This window comes from Orycteropus afer, unplaced genomic scaffold, assembly GCF_000298275.1.
Source record: "Orycteropus afer afer isolate SDZICR_OR568_19922 unplaced genomic scaffold, OryAfe1.0 scaffold00012, whole genome shotgun sequence".
NCBI classification, from domain to species: Eukaryota; Metazoa; Chordata; class Mammalia; order Tubulidentata; family Orycteropodidae; genus Orycteropus; species Orycteropus afer.
In genome coordinates this window covers 1,429,210-1,452,990 of record NW_006921599.1, presented here as the reverse complement: position 1 = coordinate 1,452,990, position 23,781 = coordinate 1,429,210, and the positions used below count along the sequence as shown (strand labels likewise).

At 38.2% G+C, this 23,781-nt stretch overlaps 1 protein-coding gene across 1 annotated transcript in view; it reads left to right on the top strand.

Moving 5' to 3' along the window:
- LOC103206645 (orofacial cleft 1 candidate gene 1 protein) overlaps positions 1-23,781 on the top strand; it is a gene marked incomplete at its 5' end in the record, with an annotated part of 79,825 nt that overhangs the window by 33,352 nt on the left and 22,692 nt on the right. Inside the window, one exon of the mRNA XM_042782380.1 lies at positions 17,734-17,835. Within this exon, the coding sequence (XP_042638314.1) occupies positions 17,734-17,835 (102 nt within the window). The remainder of the gene's footprint in view (positions 1-17,733; positions 17,836-23,781) is intronic.

Sequence of the window (23,781 nt, the reverse complement as noted above, 5' to 3'; positions counted from 1 at the left end):
GAAGTCTAAGCACCTGAGAGAGTGGGCACCTCCCAGAACATTGTTTTGTGCCACTCCCAACAGAAATACTCCAGGTGGACACCTTCAGCAATCAGGAGCTCCTCAGTTGCTCATAGCAAATCCCACCTTGGAGTTTACAAAGACTTATGGGTAGAAAAGCCACACAAAGTAATTTACTATACCACATTTATGAATAGCCCTGAAACATTGTCTGATATAGTGCCAGAAGATGAACCCCTCAGGTCAGAAGGCACTCAAAATACAACTGGAAAAGAGCTGTTATCTCAAAGTAAAGTCAACTTTAATGAAGTGGATGGAGAAAGCTTTCAAAATCTTCATTTGTTACTGGGACATAACTCAAAATGGGAAGTAACAGCTGCAAATATCCAATAATAACTGGAATGTAGAATGTACAAAATATGTATTTAGGAAGATCGGTTCCTAGATAGTAGTGAGCTAAAATGGATTGGTATTGGCTATTTTGAATCTGACAATCATATGGTACAAATGACAAATTGGAATGACAAATTGAAAAGGTATGGTGTCACCTTCATTGTCACAAAGAACATTTCCAGATGTAGCCTGAAGTCATTGCTGTCGATGATAAGATAATATCCACATGCTCACAAGGAAGACCCATTAATACAACTATTATTCAAATTTACACACCAACCACTAAAGTCAAGGATGAAGAAATGAAGATTTTTACCAGCTTCAGCAGTTTGAAATTGACCAAACATGCAACTAAGATGTATTGATAATTTCTGGTGTTTGGAATGCAACAGTTGGAAACAAGGAAGAATCACTAGTAGGTGGAAAATATGGCCTTGCTGATGGAAATTATACCAGGGACCACATGATAGAATTTTGCAAGACCAATGGCTTATTCATTACAAATACCTTTTTTCAACAACATAAATGGCTGCTATACATGGGGACCACAGGGATCAAATCGACTACATTTCGAAGAAGCTCAATATCTTCAGTCAAAACAAGGTCAGGAGCTGACAGTGAGACAGACAGTCAATTGCTTATATGCAAGTTCAAAATGAAGCTGCAGAAAATTTAAACATGTTCATGAAAGCCAAAATATGACCTTGATTATATCTGACCTGGATATAAAGACTATCTGAAGAATAGATTTGACACATTGAATACCAATGAATGAAAACCAGACAAGTTGTGGAATGACATCAAGAATATCATACATGAAGGAACCAAACAGTCATTAAAAAGACAGGAAAGGAAGAAAAGACCAAAGTAGATGTCAGAAGAGACTCTGAAACTTGCTTTTGAAGGGAAAGTACCTAAAGTGAATGGAAGAAATGATGAGATAAAAGAGCTGAACAGATTTCAAAGGGTGGCTCAAGACAAAGTAAAGTATTATAATGAAATGCGCAAAGACTGAAATTAGAAAACTGAAAGCAATGAATGTGTTCAACGGTTCTCAAGCTGAAAGAACTGAAGGGAAATTCAAGCCGTGAATTGCAATATTGAAGGATTCTATGGGAAAAACGTTGAATGATGCAGGAAGTATCAAAAGAAGATGGAAGGGATACACAGAATCGCTGTACCAAAAAAGAATTGGTCAATGTTTAGCTTTTTCAGGAGGCAACATATGATCAAGAACCAATGGTACTGAAGGAAGAAGACCAAGCTACACTGAAGGAATTGGTGAAAAACAAGGATCCAGGAATTGATGGAATACCCATAGAGATATTTCGACAGACAGATGCAACACTGGAAGAGCTTACTCATTTATACCAAGAAACTTGGAAGACAGCGACCTGGCCAACTGACTTGAAGAGATTGATATTTGTGCCCATTCCATAGAAAGATGATCCAGAAGAATGTGGAAATTATCAAACAATATCATTAATATCGCACACAAGTAAAATCTTGCTGAAGATAATTCAAAAATGGTTGCAGCAGGGTATTGACTAGGAACTGCCAGTAATTCAAGCTGTAATCAGAAGAGGATGTGGAACAAGGGATATCATTGTGGGTGTCAGATAGCTCTTGGCTGAAAGCAGAGAATACTAGAAAGATGTTTACCAGTGTTTCATTGACTATGAAAAGGCATTTGATTGTGTGGATCGTAACAATTTATGGATAATGTTGTGAAGAATAGGAATTCCAGAACACTTAATTGTGCTCATAATGAAACTGTGCATAGACTAAGAGGCTGTCATTCAAACAGAAAAAGGTGATACTGCATAGTTTAAAATCAGGAAAGGTGTACTTCAGGTTTGTATTCTTTTACCATACTCATTCAATCTGTTTGCTCAGTAAATAATTTGAGAACCTGCACTATGTGAAAAGGAACATGGCATCAGGATTGGCAGAAGAATCATCAACAATGTAGATGCAGGTGACCTGACACTGCTTGCTGAAAATGAAGATGACTTGAAGCACTTACTCATGAAGATCAAAGACTATAGTGTTTGGTATGGATTACACTTCAACATAAAGAAAAGGAAAATCCTCACAAGTGGACCAATAAGCAACATCACAATCAATGGAGAAAAGATAGAAGTTTTCAGGGATTTCATTTTACTTGGGTCCACAATCAACACCTATGGAAGCAGCAGTCAAGAAATCAGACATTATATTGCACAGGGCAAATCTGCTGCAAAAGATATTTTTAAAGTGTTAAAAAGCAAAGATGTCACTTTGAAGATTAAGGTGCACCTAGCCCAAGCCATGGTATTTTCAGTTGCCTCATATGCATGTGAAAGGTGGAAAATGAATGAGGAAGACTGAAGAAGAGTTGATGCCTTTAAATTTGGTAGTGGCAAAGAACACTGAAAATACCATGGCCTGCCAGAAGGTTGAACAAATCTGTCCTGGAAGAAGTGTTGATTGAATGCTACTTGGCAGTGAGAATGGCCAGACTTTGTTTCACCTACTTTGGTCATATCAGAAGGGACCATTCCCTTCTGACATGAGAAGGGTATCATGTTTGGTAAAGTTGAGGGTCTGCAAAAGAGGGGAAGACCCTTAACAAAATAGATTGGCACAGTGGCCACAGTCATGGGCTTAAGTATAGTAAAGATTGTGAGGCTCGCATGGGACTGGGCAGTGTTTCATTCTGTTGTACGTGGAATCACTGTCAGTCAGAACTGACTTTACAGCACCTTTGAACTGGAGTACCTGGGTGGTACAAATGATTAATGCACTTGGCTACTAACTGAAAAGCTGAAGGTTTGAGTCCATTCAGAGGTGCTTCAGGAGAAAAGCCTGGAGATATACTTAAAAAATTCAGCCACTGAAAGCTGTATGGAGCAGTTCTGTTCTACTGCACATAGGATCACCATGAGTTGGATTTTGTTTAATGACAACTGAGCTTTGTGTTGGAAACCTGAAGCCCTGAGGGGAAAGTTACTAGTGTGGAAAATTCCCCAAATATAGGACTCCTTTCTGTCCAGTGCCTAAGGCACTTGACTGCTAACCAGAAGGGTGGTGGTTTTAATCCACCAGCCACTCCTTGGAAGAAAGGTTGGGAAATCTACTTCCATAGTGATACTGCTTTGGAAACCCAAAGAAGGCTCACTGTGAGTCAGGTCTGACTCGACGGCACATAACAACAACAACAACAGATCTCAACTGATAATAGAGATGAAAAAGATTTAAGCCAAAAAACCAAACTCACTGCCATCAAGTCGATTCTGATCATAGTGATCCCTATTCAATTTGTAACTCTGTAAATCTTTACATAAGCACACTGCCTCATCTTTCTTATGCAGAGCAGCTGGTGGGTTTGAACCACTGACCTTTTAGTTAACAGCCAAATATCTTAACTATTACACCACCAGAGCTTCTTTGAAAATTCTTTAAGCACATAAAAAGAAATAATACTTTCCAGACATGTGGTTAAAAATATCTTATTTTTGGGAAAAAAAGAAACCAACTGACAGAGATACAAAAGATAATCCTTGAGTCCTGAGCTTTGAAAGGAACTATACAGAAGTGGATTAGGCACCAGCTAGTGGAAAAACCTGAATGAAAACAGAGAGTATGGAAATGGTTGGAGCTGTGGACTGTCAGCTACTCTGGTGGGACCAAAAGTCTCAATATACCCAAGTGGTGCTGGGACCTGAGAATTGACCTAAGATCAGCCCTGGTAAGCAAGGGCTTCATGGATGACTGAACTGGTGACCCATGAATAGGAAGGGAAACAACAAGGAGGGAGACAACCTGAGCTGTGAACTTTCAGCTGTACGGAGTGGGTAGCCATTTTGATTGTTTACAAGCAGTGGCCATTTTAGATATTTAAAGTGAGAGAAGTTGCAGCCATTTTGAATGTTTATAAGCAGCAGCCATTTTGGATATTTAAAATGACCAAGAGCACAGCCATTTTAAATGTTTATAAGCAGTGGCCATATTGGATTTTAAAGTGACAGCATTCTTATTTGGATTCCAGGGACCTAAGAATAGGTTCCATTTGCCAAGGATGGCAGGGGCATACGGGAGGAGGCTGACAACAGGAAAGGAGACAGGTAGTGAGTGTATAAGTGCTGCTAACTAGTGAATAGAGGAGTACAGCACAGACCCTGCTTAACTAGACACCATCCAAACAAAACAAAGAAAATGAACATCATGGGCAAGTCACTTCAACATACAATCACCAATTAAATATAAACACAACAAAGTCACAATGTCTTGAAGACAATAGAGCATCACAGTCCTCACAAAGAAGTTAGATAAAGCAGGAGAAACAAGGGACAATGATACAGACCCCCCCAAAAAAAAATCTCTGAAGAAGAAGCAGCATTGGAACTCCCTGATAAGGAATTCAAAAGAATTATATTTAGGTATCTTCAAAAGACTGAGAGACAGATCAAGGAAAACACTGACAAAATGGAAGAAAACACAGAGAAAACCCTAGAACAATTTTGAAAGACAATACAAGAACACAATGACAAAATAAATGAAAAATTAGAAATGATACAAAATCTACACACAGAAATCCAGAAGATTAATACTAAATTTTCAGAAATAGATAACACATTGAACAGGCAAAGGAGTAAAGCTGAATCAATGGAAGACAGAATTAGTGAGACTGAAGACAAATACCTCAATACTTTTCTGGAAAGGAATCAATCTGAAAAAAGATCAAAACAAAATGAAGAAAGCCTAAGGTTCATGTGGGATACCATCCAAAGGAATAACCTACCTGTAATTGGAATTCCAGAATGGGAAGAGACAAACAAAACCACAGAGAAAATTGCCAAAGATTTGTTGGAAAAGAAATTCACTGGCATGATTAAAGATGAGAATATATCCATTCAAGAAGTCCAATGAACCCCAAATACAATCGACCCCAAAAGAAAATCACCAAGACATATCATCATCAAACTCACCAAAAACAAAGACAAAGAAAGGGTATTGAAAGCAGTACAGGAAAAATGAAAAGTTATCTACAAAGGAGGCAACTAATAAGACTAAACTTGGATTTCTCAGCAGAAACCATGCAGGTGAGAAGACAATTGGATGCTATATATAAAACCCTGAAAGAGAAAAATTTCCATCCAAGAGTTATAAACCAAGCAAAATTGTCCCTCAAATATGATAGTGAAATTAGGAGATTTCCAGATAAGCAGAAATTAAGAGAATTTGTTAAAACCAAACCAACCTTACCAGAGATGTTAAAGGGAGTCCTTTGGACAGAAAACCAACCACAACAAACAACAAGTAACCATTAACACACATGATGACATAACTCAGAAATCAACCCAGTTGTGGAAGTATCCAAGGTAAATAAGCCTACAAGATTGTAAACAGGGAACCAGAGACATCAATTGACAAATGGGGACAAGTACAAAATAAAAAGGGAAAAAAAAATTGTGTAGTTACAGAACTTCTAAATGGTAGAGAAGCCAAGACAACTGCAAGATAGAAAGGACTGTTCTAAACTTGGGAAGAAAATTATAAATCACAGAGTAACCTCAAAGAAAAAAATGATACATCTTCACATCAAAATAAAAAAGAAGACTAACACAAATATTTAGCAAATACTAAAACAATAGCAAAGAAGGAAGTGATAACACAATTCATAAAAAAAACCGAGCTCAGCATAGGAAATTACACAGAACAAAGAAATCAGGCACACCATGAAAAAGCACATAACAAAATGACAGTAACAAATTCATACTCGTTGATAATTACATATCTCACAAGGGGTTTATCTCCAAAATTTATAGAAAACTCTAACACCTCAACAACAAAAAGATTAACAATCCAATTAAAAAATGGGCATAAGACATGAATAGACACTTTGCCAAAGAAGTTATTCAGGTGGTCAGCAAATACATGAAGAACTGCTTACAATCATTAGCATTTCTAATGCTAATCAGAGAGATGCAAACCAAAGCAACAATGAGATACCATTTCACCCCAGCACTAATGGCAAAGTTCAACAAGACAGAAAATAACAAATGTTGGCTAGAATGTGGAGAGATTGGGCCTCTCATACACTGTTGGTGGGAGTCAAATGATACAACCATTGTGGAAAACAGTATGGCAATTCCTTAAAAAGCTGGAATTAAAAATACCATTTGACCCAGCAATCCCATTACTAGATATATCCTAAAGAAGTGAAATCCAGGACAAGAACAGATATATGCAAACTCATGTTCATCACAGCTCTACTTACAATAGCAAAAAGACGGAAAAACCTAGGTGTCCATCAACAGAAGAATGGGTAACCAAACTATGGTACATACACACAATGGAATACTATGCAACACTAAATAATAATGTAGAATCTGCAAAACACCACATAACATGGATGAACTTGGAGGATATTATACTGAGTGAAATAAGTCAATCACAGGACAAAAATAGTATTAGTCCATTATTGTAAAAAGTCAAGGAAAGGTTCATTTATGGAAGGAAACTTTCTTTGTTGGTTACCTGGGGTGGGAGGGGAGGGAAGGGAACACTGAAAAAAAAATGCATTGATCCCTGTCACTTTAGTTTGTGTATTTCACTGTACATAAATTATATTTCAATAAAATGCATTAAAAAATATCTTAACTTTGGGTGGAGAGAAGATGGTGTCCTGGTAAAACACTCTGCCCAACACCTCTTCAACAGAGAACCAGAAAAACCAAGTGAAACAGATACAGATGATGATCCAGAAACTCTGAGATCAAATGAAAGGATAAAGCATTAGATTAAATGAATGCTCACTGGAAAGGGAGACAGGACAAAGACAGTGACTAGGGAGAAAAGAAGCCAGGACCTAATGAAGTGTGCCTATTTTGAGAAACAGAAGGCATCATACCTGGATGAGGAGAAACCAACTTCGTGGAATATATGCTGGGACACACTGTGTGGACAGATGTGGAGTGAATCAGTGTGAGCAGATTAAATGTTGGGTTTGAGAGAGAAAAGTCTAGGGAAATGGTCAAGACTCCCATTGGCAAAGGCAACTGCAGAGCAAGGAGAGAGTCAGTGAAGGGCGATGAAACAACTCACTACTAGTGAACACACTAGTCATTTGAATTGAGAGACCATGTGAAGGGGTAGGCCTGTGGGGTTGGAGACACTGGACTCCTGGCAGCTCTACACTTGATTGAGTCTGGGAAAGAATTGGATAATCAGCTGTGAGTGCCAAGAAGTGTATCAGAGCCACACCAGTGAGTTGTGACTGGAGAGGTCCTTTCTATGCTTTACTGTTCTGGTTACCTAGTGCTGCTCTGGCAAGAATATACCACAAATGGGATGGCCTTAACAAACAGGAGTTTATTCTCTTATAGTTGGGAGGCTTTAAGTCCAAGCTCAAAGTGCCAGGCTCTAGGGCTGGGTGAAAACCCCTCAACCTTGGGGTTCAGCTCTGCCTCCTACTCCTGGGCCACTGGAGCTAGAGGCTTTTCTTCACTCAGACAGCTGTTGGCTGCTGAGACTGATAAGCCCAAGGTTGACAGGTCAAAAGGTACAGTCCTGATGTTACTAAACCACAGGGCAGGCCATTAATTCAAGTTCATTGAAAGTCTCAGGGTTGGCAGAGCATGACAGGCTGCTGAACAATGACTCGGCTATGTGCAGGGTTCAAGCATTCCATAAGCTTGAGACATTCCCCAAGTCTTCTCCTTATATACAGGAAGCAGATCATATCCCTAAGGCAGCTACTCAGCTGCTCACAGTAGATTCCACCATGGAGTTGATTACTAGTCTCATCATGGGGAATACTACATCCAGCTGCCCAGCCACTCAACCAGGCCCAGCCAAGTTGACACACAGACTTAACCACTACATTTACCTGTCAGCTTCCTGGTGACCAGGATGAGCCTCTTTCTGCTAACACCAACCTGGTGTCTAGGAATACCCTCCTGGCTGCCCACTACCCACAGGTTCCTTGGACCACCTTCTCTCACCAGCAGCCCAGTGACTCCTCATACCACATTCCAAGCAGACAGATCCATGTCTGTGGCTCTGCCTCCTTGCATCCATATCATTGATGGATCGTCCTTTCCCTGAATACAAGATGTATATACCTGCAATATCTTCTGAATGAGGTGCTCTGTGGGCATGTGCTTCCATGAATTGCACCACAGCCACTTGCTGCCCTGCTGACCATAGCTGCACCAGTCCGCTTTTATTCTTTTCTATTTTCCACTTTTTGTTCTTTACACTTTTTCTTCCTTTGTATTTGTGTATTTCTCCCTCTTCCTCTTCTTCTTTTCTTTTTACCCATCTTCCTTCTCCACACTCTTGTTTTTCTTTCTTCTCTTTTTTTCCTGCCCTTTTCAATGGGAAATTAACTTTAATTCCCCACTACTCAACTATTATATTTTTAATTGCCTCGTATGCATGTGAGATCTGGACAATGAATAAAGAAGACTTAAGAAGAATTGATGCTTTTGAGGTGTGGTGCTGGTGAAGAATACTGAAAGTACAATAGTCAGCTAGAGAACTAACAAATCTGCCCTAGAGGAAGTGCAGCCAGAATGCTCCTTGGAAGTGAGAATGGCCAAACTTCATCTCACCTATTTTGGTCATGTTGTCAGAAGGGAGCATTCCCTGGAGAAGGATGCCATGCTTGGTAAAGTGAAGGGTTGATGAAGGAGGGGAAGGCCCTCAATGAGATAGATTGACATAGTGGCTGCGACTCTGGGGTCAAATATAGTAGGGGATTGTGGAGCTGCTGCTGGACCTGGCAGTGTTTTGTTTTGCTGTGCATAGGGCTGCTATGAGTCACAGGCAACTCAATGGCACGTAACAACAAAAATAACTCAACCATACCTACTATGTCTACCACATCACCCCATGGCTTAGTGCCCCCATCCACTCCTGCACCAAAGGATGAAAGAGATAAAGTGGACAAAACTTGCTCATCTCATGCATAGCTCTTCTCTATGACCTACAAACAGACATCTGCACCCACATTCCCATCAGTTACTTCACCCACATGAAGACATGTTTAGGAGTGCCTGGTGCTAAAAAATAGAAACCAAAGAGGCAAGCCTACTTCACCCAGTTGGATATATCAAAACAAAGCAAAACAGCAAAACAAACTAGCAGGTTCAAACAAGCCAACACATAATCAAGAAATAAAAGCAACAACTCCAAAATGTCTCAGAGACAATAGACAATTTCAACTAAAATGAAGAAACAGGCAAGATATTGCAAGTGACTAAAACAAAGAACTAGGAAACTTCCCCAAGAAAGAAAAGGTAATAGAACTACCTGGTAAGGAACTCAAGATATACATATAGAGAGAATTTTCCAAGAGCTCTCGCAAACCACAAACAAAATTAAAGAGATAATACACTAGCAGAATTTGGAAAAAGAATACAAAAGCAAAATGACATAATAAACAGACAGTTAGAAATCATACAAAAGCAAGAATCAGAAATAAAAATTAGTACCGAAGTTACAGGGCTAACACATTGGAAGGACAAAAGAGCAGAATTGAATTGACTGAAGAACAGACCAGCCAACTAGAAGAAAAATGCCTTGACACCAGTTTGAGGAAAATCAGAAGAAAAATAAAGAAAGCCTAAAAATCATTTGGAACAATATCAAGAAAATCATCTACATGTGATTGGGTTTCCAGAACAACAGAAGCAGAAAAGATGGAAGGAAAGAAAGAAAATTGCCAAAGACATTCTAGTGGAAATATTCCTTAACATCATGAAAGATGAAAAGATATCCATCCTAGAAGCTCAACAAATCCCATATGGTATAGGCAGCAAAAGAAAGTCACCAAAACATAATCAACCTTTCCAAAAGCAAAGATAAAAGAAGAATCCTGAGACCAGCTTAGGAAAAACAAAATAGCACCTACAAAGCTCAACTGGTGAAACTAAGCTCTTGTTTCTCAGCAGAAACCATGCAGATAAGAAGGCAATGGGATGACACATTGACCTTGAAAGAAAAAAAAAAAAAATGCCAACTAAGACTTATGTTGTTGTTGTTGTTATGTGCTGTCCAGTCAAACCTGACTCATAGCGACCCCTCCTTGGGTTTCCGAGGCAGTATCACTACGGAAGTAGGATTGCCCAACCTTCCTTCCGAGGAGTGGCTGGTGGGTTTGAACCGCCAGCCGTCTGGTTAGCAGGCAAGTGTCTTAGCCATTATGCTACCAGAGCTCCCACTAAGACTTATATATCCAGCAAAACTGTCTCTCAAGTATGATGGTGAAATTAGGACATTTGCAGATAAACAGAAATTAAGGAAATTTGTAAAAATCACACTAACCTTATAAAAAAAGCTGAAAGGAGTCCTTTGATAGAAAATCAACAATAGAAGACAACATTTTAAGATTAAGACACATGACAACAACACTCACAAGCCAAACCAGAAAAAGAATTGCCAAAATTAAAATAGGCTTGAAGACTGAAAATGGGGAACCAGAGGTATCAATCTCTAAATGACAACAAGTACAAAGCAAAAAGAGGGAATACATGGTATAATTACAGAAATTTCCAATGGAGAGGAAGTCAGGATGGTATCAAGATAGAACAGACTGTTTTAAACTTGTTGCTTTTGTGAGGTGCTATTGAGTCAGCTCTGACTCATAGTGACCATATGTACAACAGAATGAAACACTGCCCAGTCCCATGCCAGCCCCACAGTCCTTGCTATACCTGTAGCCACTGTGTCACTCCATCTCATTGAGGACTTCTCCTTTTTTGTTGACCCTCCAATTTACCAAGAATAATATCCTCCTCCAGGGAATGGTCCCTCTGACAACATGATCAAAGTAGATGAGACAAAATCTGGCCATTCTCACTTCCAAGGAGCATTCCGGTTGTATTTCTTCAACCTTAGGAAGATAAAAAAATTCATTACAGGGTAACCACAAAGAAAATAAATAACTCTTTCAGCCAAAAGAAGGAAGCCATAAGGAGTCAGTAAACACAAAATAAACAACAATGTAAAGAATGAAAAGCAAATCTGAGGACAAAATGAACTCAGCACAGAAAAATACTGGGAACAAAGAAACTGTAAACATCACAATAAAAAACACAAAAAAATGACAGCAGTAAATTCATGTCTATCATTTATTATACTGAATATGGATCAAATAAATGCACCAGTCAAGAGAAAGAAAGTGGCAGAATGAATAAGAAAATAGGACCCATCAACAAGGCTAGAAATTGGTCCTTTAAAAAAGTTAACAAAATTCACAAACTACTTGCAAATTTAACTAAGGAAAAGAAAGTTGTTGTTGTTATGTGTCGTCAAGTCAGACCTGACTCATAGCAACCCCTTCTTGGGTTTCCGAGGTGGTATCACTATGGAAGTAGATTGCCCAACCTTCCTTCTGAGGAGTGGCTGGTGGGTTTGAACCACCAGCCTTCTGGTTAGCAGTCAAGTGCCTTAGGCACTATGCTACCAGAAAAGAAAGAGAAGATGTAAGAAACTTGAATAAGAAATGAAATGAGTGACATGACAACAGAACCAACTGAAATAAAAAGGGTAGTAATCTAATACCATGAAGAACCATACTCCAACAAATTTGAAAATGTAGAAGAAATGGAACTGAAGCTAACACAGAGTAAAGTAGAAAATTCAGGTAAACTCATAACAGATCATAAAAAAAAAAAAAAAACTCTCAACAAAAGAAACACCTGGCCTAGATGGCTTCACTAGAGAATTCTACCAAACATTCAGAGAAGAAGTGACATCAATTCTATTCAAACTATTGCAGAAGATAGAAATGATTAGAATAGCCAAAATTCATTTTCTGAAGTAAGAATAACCCTGATACCAAAGCCAGGCAAAGACACCACACATAAAGAAAATTACAGGCCAGTATTCTTCATGGCTACAGATGCAAAAATCTTCAACAAAATCCTGGCCAATAGAATCTAACAATACTTTAATAATAATAATAATAACAATAATAATAATAATAATAATAATAATAATAATAATAATACATCATGACCAAGGGGGATTCATAGCAGGTATACAGGATGGCTCAACATTAGAAAAACAATCAGTGTTATCCACCACATAAATAAGACAAAGGAAAAGGACAACATGATCATATAAATTGATGCAGAAAAAGCATTTGATAAAATGCAATGCTCATTCCTGATAAAAACACTCAGCAAAATAGGAATAGAAGGGAAATTACTCAACATAATTAAGGGTATATACAGAAACCAATGGCCAACATTACTCTCAATAAGGAGAGACAGAAAGCATCCCCCTTGTAAGTGGGAACCAGAAAAGGATGCTCTCTCTCACCACTCCTATTCAACATGTATTGGAAGTCCTATCCAGGGCAATAAGGCAAGGAAGGGAAGTGAAAGACATCCAAGTTGATAAGGAAGAAGTAAAACTATCCTCATTTGCAGATGATGTGATCCTATACATAAAAAATCCCAGAAACTCAGAAAGAAAACTACTGGAACTAATGGAAAGATTCAGTAAAGTGGCAGGGTACATAATCAATATAAAAAATCAGTCAGATTCCTCTACATCAACAAAGAAATCTCTGAAAAGGAAATAAGGAAAACAATACCATTTTCACAAGCTACCACAAAGATAAAATACTTAGAAATAAATCTTACCAGAGGCACAAAAGACCTATACAAAGAAAACTACAAAATATTGCTACAAGAACCTAAAGACACATACATAAATTGAAAATCATACCATACTCATGGATAGGAAGACTGAATATTGTGAAAATGTCAATACTACCCAAAGCAATCTATAGATATAATGCAATCCTAATTCAGATTCCATCAAAATTCTTTAAGGAGATGGAAAAGCTAATCACTATTTTATATCGAAAGGAAAGAGACCTTGGATAAGCAAAATACTACTGAAGAAGAACAGCAAAGTAGGAGGTCTCACAATTCCCAATCTCAAAACCTACTATAGAGCCACAGTAAAACAGCCTGGTATTGGTACAATAAGACACATAGACCAATGGAACATAATTGAGAACTCATCCACCTATGGACAGTTGATCTTTGACAAAAGGGCAGAATCTATTAAATGGGAGAAAAGACAGTCTCTGTAACAAATGGTGCTAGCAAAACTGGATACCCATGTGCAGAAAAATGAAATAAGACCCATACCTCACACTACATATGAAACTGAAATCAAGATGGATCAAAGGCCTAAATGTAAAACCCAAGACTATAAGATCATCAAAGAAAAAACAGGGCAAACTTAGGGCCCTAGTTCATGGCATAGACTATCAATCAAAACCAAAAATGCACAAAAATAAGAAGACATGCTAGATGACTGGGACTTTCTAAAAATTAAATTCTTATGTGCATCAAAAGACTTCTGAAAAAGAGGGAAAAAAAAAGAATCTACAGATTGGGGGAAAAAAATTGGCAATGACATATCCAACGTGGGACTTATCATTAATATTTATAGAAAACTTCAACATCTCAACAACAAAACATCCATCAACCTAGTTAAAAAATGGACAGAAGAGAAGACATGAATAGGTACTTCATGAAAGAAAATATTCAGGTGGCCATGAAACACATGAAGAAATGCTTGCAATTATTAGCCATTATAGAGATGCAAATCAAAACAACAATGAGATACCATTTCACCCCAGCAAGAAAAGCAAAGTTCAACAAGATAAAAAAACAAATGATGGTGAGGGTGTGGAGACTGAAACTTTCATACACTGCTGGTGGGACTGTAAAATGATGCAACCACTGTAGAAATGGCATGGTGCTTCCTTACATTGGAAATAGAAATACCATTTGATTCAGCAAACCCACTAGTAGGTATATATCCTGAAAAAGTAAGGGCTTGGAAATGAATAGATACATAAACACACATCTTCATCACAGAACTATTCACAATAACAGAGAGATGAATACAACCTAAATGCCCATCAATGGATGAATGGGTAACTAAACTATGATACTTAAAAACAATGGAAAACTGTGCAACATTAAAGAATAATGAAAATTCATTAAACACCCCATAATGTGGATGAACCTGGAGAATATTATGCTGAGTGAATTAAGTCAATCACAGAAAGACAAACATAATAATCCACTTTTGACTTGTGTTGTCAAAGAATACTGAAATTACCATGGACTGCCAGAAGAACTAATTAATCTTTCCTGGAAGAAGTGCAGCCAGAATGCTCCTTGGAAGTGAGAATGGCTAGACTTCATCTCATCTATTTTGGTCATGTTATCAGAAGAGATCATTCCCTGGAGAAGGATATCATTCCTGGTAATGTGAAGGGTCAGCCAAAAAAAGGAAGACCCTCAGTGAGATGGATTGACAAAGTGGCTGCAACTATGAGCTCAGACATAGCAGTGATTGTGAGGCTGGTGCAGGACCGAGCAGTGTTTTGTTCTGTTGTACATAGGGTAGCTATGAGTTGGAGCTGACTCGATGGCACCTAAAAACAATAAAAATTAAGAAAATATTTACAGATGGAAAGAAGCACTCTTTGATGGTTACCAGGGATGTGAGGAAAGAGAGGTCAATCACTAACTAGGTAAGAGACATGTATTAATTTGAGTGCTGGGAAAGACAATATATAAATATTGGGTGATCAGCACAATATCACTAAAGAAAAGGAAGACACAGGGAGGTACACAAGTCTTACAGACAAGAAAAGTAAACACTATTGCATACACAGTCCTGCATTATCAGTATTAACAAGCTTTGATCTATGAATGGATATGTAGGTACACAGGCAAGGTGATCAGGTATGGGTAGGTGAACAGGACTATGCTCAAACTTTAAATGCGTTTGTCAGACAATACCTCTACATACATATTTGTATGTGCTACAAAGGTGGCCATGTACATATAGTAAAGTGAACAGAGAGCAAAGTTAGGATAATTTATTAGCTATAACCAAATACTTTGAAGGAATGAGTCATTGGGCCTGAGGGCTCAGAATCATAGTTGTGGAGGACATCAAGGTCAATTTGCATACCATAGTGCACAAAGACAATGTTCTATATCCTAAGTAGCAACTGGGGTCTTAAAAGCCTTTGAGAGGCCATCTAAGGTGCTACTTGTCTCTCCTAGTCCAGATTAAAGAGGAGTGAAGAAAATCAAAGATGCATGAAAACAATTTGTCCATGGGTCTTATGCACCATGTGAACCTCAGCTTCCATGACCCTGAGACCAGAAAAACTAAATGATGCCCGGCTACCACTGCCAACCACTCTGACAGGGGTCAGAATGGGAAATATCGGAATGAGTAGGAGATAAATGTGGAATGAAACTCAAAATAACAAAATAAACTAGGATTAGTGGTCTGATGAAGGGTGGTGGAATCCCAAAGACAATGGCCCTTAACCACCCTTCAAGCCAGGACCTGAACTCACCCCCATGGTGCAACTTACAGCCAAACAATAGACAGGCCTATGCGGTAAACATCAGGGAATTATGCACTCCTTAGAATAATCAATCATAAGAGATCTAAAGGGCAGCATTTTTCCAGGGATAAGCTCAGAAGGCAAGAATGGATAGAAGAAAGGACAAAGGGAAATGGTAAACACAGGGAGGAAATGGGAAGAGTCCTGTTACATTGTGGGGATTGTAATCAATGTCCCAAAACAAAATGTGTATGAACTGTTGAATGGAAAATGGATTTGCTCTGTAAACTTTCACCCAAATCACAATAAAAATTGAAGAATGTAATTAATGTCACTGACTTGTACATACAGAAACAGTTGAATTGGTATATGTTTTGCCCAAAAATAAAAAAAAAAAAAAAAAAGACATTAACTTTGTTTCACTCATCAGGGTCTTGGTTAGTTTGGTATTATTTACCAATAAGTAATTTTAATAGGTGGAAAAGATGAATTTTTAATTGGATTTGGGGAATTTCCAGGGTATCTGCACAGGAGCTGGCTGATGCTGCTATGGTACTTTAATAAGTCTATTCCCTTTAATAAGGGAATAGACTACCATTTTTGCTTTAATATATGTGAATTATTTTGCCAGCATATGAATAGTGTACTTAGAGTATCACAGTGCTTTGTGACAGAGGGGGTAAAAAAAACAAACAAAACAATTACAACAAATGAGGTAGAATGGCTGTGTTATTGCAGTACATAAGACTTTGATTACAAACTGCCAGGATTCATACCAGCCTAGAAGTTGTTGACAGATAAAGTAACAAAAATGAAACTCATTTATTTTTTCTTTATTGAGACCTCAAGGTAGAGCAGATTTTCAGTTCTTGTACTTACTACATTGATAGAACAGAGACTGACAGCAAAAATGTGCCAGTCCAGAAATATAAATTAAACCTAGGTTCATATCAAAATTTCATTTAGCCTTGGAAAAGGAGCTGCTGTTTGGATTATTTTTGATCTGAAAACAAATACACTATGGAATATCACAGCCTATCTGGTAGGTATTAACCCTTCCCTGGGAGCAATATTTTCAATGTTATTGCTGCTTTCAGTCCAAAATTCTCTATTTCTTCTGCAGTGTTTTAGACAAGTTGAATTATCGTCAGAATAGGTTACATTTTGCTAGATGCAAATTACTAGCAACAGACATATACATTTCAGTCTGCAGGAAGTATGAAACTAGATTTGGAAAATTGATAACAGACCTTTTTCTCTAATGCAAAGCCATACCTGATGTTACAGTTTAGTTGTTAAGATAAGGATAGAGTAAGTGAGAAGTGAAATGGGGATTTTTGGTTTGTGTTGCTGGGATTGTTGATGAATGTTGAATGAAATTTCTACATAAAGCATTGCATGTTCTTTCATATTACTTAATTTGACATAACAAAAACCCCAGCAAGCAGTCTTCTCGCTCTTCCTTTCTTTTCATTCAAATCTCAACATAGAAATGTTGCTATATTTTCTCATAATTAAGACACCTATAAGTTGGCAATAGAATTCTGTACACAACAACATGATGTACTTAGTGAAATAAAAATAAGGAAGTAAAGTCAACAGAGAACCCTAAACATTTTCATAATCCAACAATGTGCATTTCTTGAGTATATCCTTCACATAATATGACTCGAATTTTTTTATTATTTTTCTAAAATCTATATTTGATAATTTTCTCATTAATTTTTAGCAACAGAAAGATAGTATGAACTTGTTACTTGAATTACCTTTTCTGACCTTTTTCTGGATGATAATTATAAAAACGGGAGGCTTGGAAGACTTGTAAAAAAATTAAGCTTATAAAGTAGCTAAAATGGCCCTTCTGTGCTGGTGTCGATTTCAAAATTAACATTTTGGTTCATGTGCTTCTAATAATCACTGACCCTTACTTCATGTACTTTCCACAGGAAATGAATACAGCAGAAATTACTTTGACCCACTGATGGATGAGGAAATAAACCCAAGGCAGTATGGGATGGAGGTCAGCAGAGAGGGTGAGCGAGAATTAAGTATGTAATTTTTGTGTCAGAATATTCTTTTCCATTCATGAAAATGAGGTGACAAAGATCACACATGCAGTTCCTTTTAGATTTTGTAGCTTACAATTTAAATGGTAAGTTTTAACCACTAACAACATGATGGACAGCAAAGGTAATTTTTGATCAAGGACAGAAAGCTGGTCAGATGAATGGAGGAGTAATCTGCTTTCATTTGATGTTCCTGTAAGCAGTTAGGTGCCATTACAAGGTCCATGCTATGTGCATGAGGAATACCATTGCTTTACAAATGCATCTCTGCTCTTCGATTTAAAATGAGCATTCTTCTATAAAATAAATCTAGCACATGAGATTTCCTTACTCTTTTGACTATTGAGTTCCTTTCACTGAATGCATGGAACCAACACCTACATTTTGAACCATACCAAACCAAACTCACTGCCATTGTGTTGTTCCTGACTCATAGTGACCCCTTCTTGGGTTTCTGAGGCAATATCTCTGCAGAAGTAGATTGCCCAGTCTTCCTTCTGTGTTTTGAACCATGAAGGTCCAATAATATGACAATATTTTTCTCTTGTATATTCCCCAATCTAGTTATGGTTATAAAACAATTCAAACTTACTCCCTAAGAGGTGCATACCAAGGTACATGCTTTATAGCTAACAGAGAACTCTACAGTTTACAAAGTTTATTGGTAAAATGATGATAGAGACAAATGCTACTTAGAGTTCTTTGTAATCCAGGAGATCATGTTCCACTGTTGGGCCCCAGTCATCGAATCTGCACTTTCTAGCAAGGGTCAAGGATAATCTCTCACAAATGAAAAGACTCAAGCGCAGTGGAAAGATTATTTTATAAAATTGATTTCTATCAACTAAACCTATTTTTAAATGATCCGGTCTACAGATATCACCAAAAGACATATGCACAAGATAGGGCAAGGGCTTAGTCTTAGGGCCAGTTTCTACCAGGCTCAAGAGTTAGGGTGAATTCAAAACTGGAAAGTCTCAACCTTTTATTTGTCCACACATATTTGAGACACAATCATATTAGTAACAGTGAATTCTGAGGAAGGGTATTAATTGAATTATCAGATTAAATCTGGTTTAATTTCTTAGAGAACACAATGTACAGTTATATTTGTTCATTGTATGGTAAGAATTCCCTAATTTAAGAGAAATGACTTAATAAGATATGTTGAAAGGATGAATGAATGGCTATAACTCTGATTAAACAGGTAAGTTTTACAGAATAAAGTAGTTTGGGTCACTTTTTCACCCCTCCAGTTAGCAATTATTGTCCAATTTCTAAGAGCTTTGGTGGTGTAGAGCCTAAGGCATTTGACTGTTAACCAGAAGGCTGGTGATGAAAAGCCACCAGCCACTCCTCGGAAGGAAGATTGGACAATCTAATTCTGTGGAGATACTGCCTCAGAAACCCAAGGAGGGGTTGCTATGAGTTGGAAAATGACTTGACGGTAGCAAGTTGGTTTGAACTTTATACAGCATAGAAAACTCTATGGGGAAGTTCAACTATGTCCTAAAAGGTTGCTATGAATTGGAATCAACAAAGTGGCACACAACAACAACAATAATTGAAAGAAAGGAGTCCCAGGGTGGTGCAAATGGTTAACATGCTTGGCTGCTAATGGAAAGGTTCACCTAGAGGCACCTTGTTAGAAAGGTGGGGCCATCTACTTCCAAAAAACCATCCACTGAAAAACCCATGGAGCATAGTTCTACTCTGACAAACATGGAATCTCCATGAATTGAGACCAATTGGACACCAACTGGTTTAGGTGATTGCCAGAAATATTATAATGTATCTTTAAAAGGTGGATACTTTTGAGGTGATTGTGGTCAGATACCACTAGGAGCTTTGGATTTCTTTTGATAAAGCCTTCAATTGATTAAGCTATTCATTCTGTGTAGATACCTAAAGCTATTGACCAAATCCTTCCATTGGGCAGTTATGAGGTTTGTCCCATTGTTGGTGTTTCATCTCAAGAGAAACAGAACCAATAGGAGATACGTATGTGTGTGTGTGTGTGTGTGTATAATACTGCTTGAAACCCAAGGAGAGGTCGCTATGAGTCGTATCTGACTCAAGGGCACATAACAACAACAACAATATACATATATGTACACATATATATGAACAATTGGCTCATGTAATTGTGGGTGCTAAAAGTTTGACATCTGTGGGGTAGACCAGCAGGCTAGAAACTCAGACCTTGTTTCTATGTTACAGTTTTGAGGCTGAATTCCTTCTTTGTAAAATTTCAGATTTTAATTTTAAGGCTGAGGCCCACTCACATTACCAAGGTGACTTTCTTTACTGAAAATCAACTGACTGCAAATGTTCATCACATCTACAAAATACCTGCTCAGCAACCCTTAGATTAGTGTTTAATCAAACATCTGGGCACGATAGCCTATCCAAGCTGCCACATAAAATTACTTATCAAGATTGGGGAGGGGACAACATTGGTAAGTATCTCAGTTGTGAATAAGTACCATACATTGTCCTTAAGAACTAATGAAATAGGTGAAGCAATAAAATACAGGATAGAGGAAGCACACAGACTCAGAACCCTGTGTTTGTGACTTCTCACTCTTGAGTCTATAATTCCTGGTGTCTTTTTCCATTGCAAGACATATGCACAAGATAAGGCAAGGGATTAGTTTCAGGGCCAGTCTCAGATCTATGTAGTCATGGCAGATAGTGATAATCAGCTCCAGGTTCCTCTATCCAATCTGGTATTTGGCATGACCGTGGTGTGGTCATGAGGAGCCCAAGAAGGGCCAGTGGGGACATAGGTGCAGTGTGCAACTCTTGTGTGGCAAGGATATCCTAAAGGCTTGATGCCCCGTCTATGTTCACTTTGGCTTAGCTCTGCTCTCATATTCATTGCTTCACAATTTATACTCTACTTGCTACCAAAATAATTGGAATAGCTTACAATGAAAACATAAATACACAGGGTCACAGTAATGTTCAATTAAAGATTAAATGGGGATTCAAAATCACTTACAAGAGGGAGAAGTAAATGTACAAGAAAGAAACCCACTGCTGTCAAGTTGACTCTGACTCACGTGATCTCATGTGTTGCAGATTAAAACTACTCCATAGGGTTTTCTTGAATGTAATGTGTAGTGCAGTGAATTACTTAATATAACCCTTCTAACGAGAGTCTCTGTAACTTCCACCAAATGACTGGGTAGAACTATTCCCATGTGAGGTACTTGTGACCCACCAAAGGGAGTGGATAACTTGCTAATAATGCAAATAAGTTTCATGGTACCCATGTATGGGAGGGACCATGCACATAAGATGTATGGAACCCTAACAATGAAGACTGGACAGTTTTGCTATTCTGTTAGGCTTAAAAGAGAGCCAATTTCAAAGCAGAGGGGAGACCTGACTGCCATCAAGAAAAAGAGATGAGAATAGAACATTTCTTTTGAACCCAGGGCCCTTGCACTAGATCTAGAAGACAGAAAGCCGTAACACTGGAGATAATGAGAGATGACCAGAAGTGGTGGCAGAGAAACAGTAACAGCAGAGGCAGAAGAACCAAGAGACAGATGAGACAACCCAGTGGTCTTCTGGACCCATGAAGCTAGAAAGCTGAGTGTCTTTAGGTAGGAGGCTTGCTGGCAGAGTGGGATGCTTTAGGCACTTTGTAGAGCTAGGTTTGTCCATCCATGGAGCTAGAGCTGAATGCCTTTGGGCTGAGGCTTACTAGCTGAGTGGGGTGTCTCTGTGCATTTATTGGCAGAACTAAAAGTGGTTTATAACACTTACCTGAGTGGAGCAGAGGCCAAAGGGCCACAGAGCCAAAAGCTGAAGTCCTAGAGAGACCTGTCTGTGGCGACTGCTTAGAAGAGGCTGTCCTGATAGAAGAACTGCATCCTGAATCATTTCTGATCCTGAATTGCAACCTGTTACTTTCCTAATAAACCCACAACTGTGAATATTTTATGTGAATCATGTGGATCTCCTACATTGTTTCTATCATGAAGGAGAATGGTGTCACATTAATGATAAAAAAAAAAACAACAAAAAAAAAAACAAAAAAACACTTCAAGATCAATCCTGAAGTACAATGTTACCAGTAATAAGATTATATCCATTACACCTAAAAGGAAGACCAGTTAATACAACTATTATTCAAATTTATCCACCAACCACAAATGTCAATGATATATGATAAAATTTTGTAAAACCGACAAATTATTTATTCTAAATACCTTTTTTCAACAACAGAAATGGTGACTATACATGTAGACTCACTGGATAGAATACACAGGAATCAAATTGACTACATTTGTGGAAAGAGATGATGGAGAAGGTCAATATCTTCAGTCAGAGAAAGGTCAGGGCCTGAATGCAGAACAGATCATCAATTGCTCATATGCAAGTTCAAGTTGAAAATGAAAAAAAGTAAAACAAGTCCACAAAAGCCAAAGTACAAACCTGAATTTAGAGACCATCTCAAAGGTAGATTTGATGAATTGAACACTAAGGATGAAAGACCAGATGAGTTGTATGATGACATCAAGGACATCATTAAAGAAAAAAGCAAAAGGTCATTAAAACGTCAGAAAAGAAAGAAAAAAACCAAATGATTGATTCCAAGATGGCAGAATAGGCAGAAAGTCTGCACAGACCCTCTTCAACAAAGAAAAAGGAAACCAACCAACACAGACACAGAAGATAATCATGGACCCGTGAGCCTTGAAGGGAATGATATAGAAATGGACTAAACCCCAACTAGAAGAAGAATTTGCATGAAAATACCAAAAAAGGACACATATGGACTTGCAGTCTGGCAGCAATCCTGAGAGATCCTGGCAGCACAGACAACTTGGAGATTCCTGAATGGTGGTAGAACCTAAGAATTAACCTAAAAATCAGCCCTGCTGGCCAGGGACTGCACGGAGGACTGCTCTGGTGGCTGTGGAATAAAAGGGGAAGCAGCAGTGAAGAGAAAGATGGGCTGAGCTGTGGACTTTCACTGGTCTGGAGGATGCTGCCATTTTGAATGTTTACAAGTGGCTTGACCATTTTGGATATTTAAAGAGACAGTGATATACCAGATTCCAGGGGCTTAAGAAGAGATTCTGCTTTCCAGTAACCCCAAGGACATTCCGGACCTGCATGACTGAAACGATCCGACATTCCTCTTGTTACTCATATACCCCACACTCACTTGATGAACAGAGGTGTGGCCACCCCAACTCCCACCCACCTTCTGGGCCCGCAGGAACTCCATCCCAGTCAGTGTGCTCGGAGGGAGCTGGGTGCCCTGCACTGTCCTCAACCGAGTTTTTTCTTTTCATTTATTTTCTTTTTCTCCTTCTTTCTTTCTGGTGTTTAGTTTGCTTGTATTTATTTGTTTTCAAACTACTATTACTATTAATACTTTTGTCCTTTTTACTATTCTTGACCTCCCAGGTTCTAGTTTACAACTTTTTTTTTTTTCTTTTCCCTATTCCTGGTTAAATTTTTTTAAATTTTTCTCCCTATTTTTTTTTCTCATGGTTAACACCATTCCTTTTTTTTAATATACATTTTTTTCACATTTTTTTTCTTCATTATTCTCCTTCTCTACCTTTCTCTCTTAGTGCCCTATCCCCAGATATTGCAGGTTTTCTTCTTTTTTTCTCCTTTTTTTGGGGAAGGTGGTTTACTGTTCCTGTGTGATTACATGGTGTATTTTTTGTCCATGTGCTTTTAGTTTTTTGATGGTTATTCAATTGTAACGTTTGTCTAACTGATTGGGAGACAGCAACAGTCCCCATAAGTCACAACAACACCCACACCTCCTGTAATTTCAATTACTGAGTGAGAGCCAGCACCTCCTTTTCCACTAACCAATGAAATAAACCACCAAGAAGAGCTGGAATCACCACTGGCTGCTCTTCACAATCAGTTATCAGAGATCTTAATACA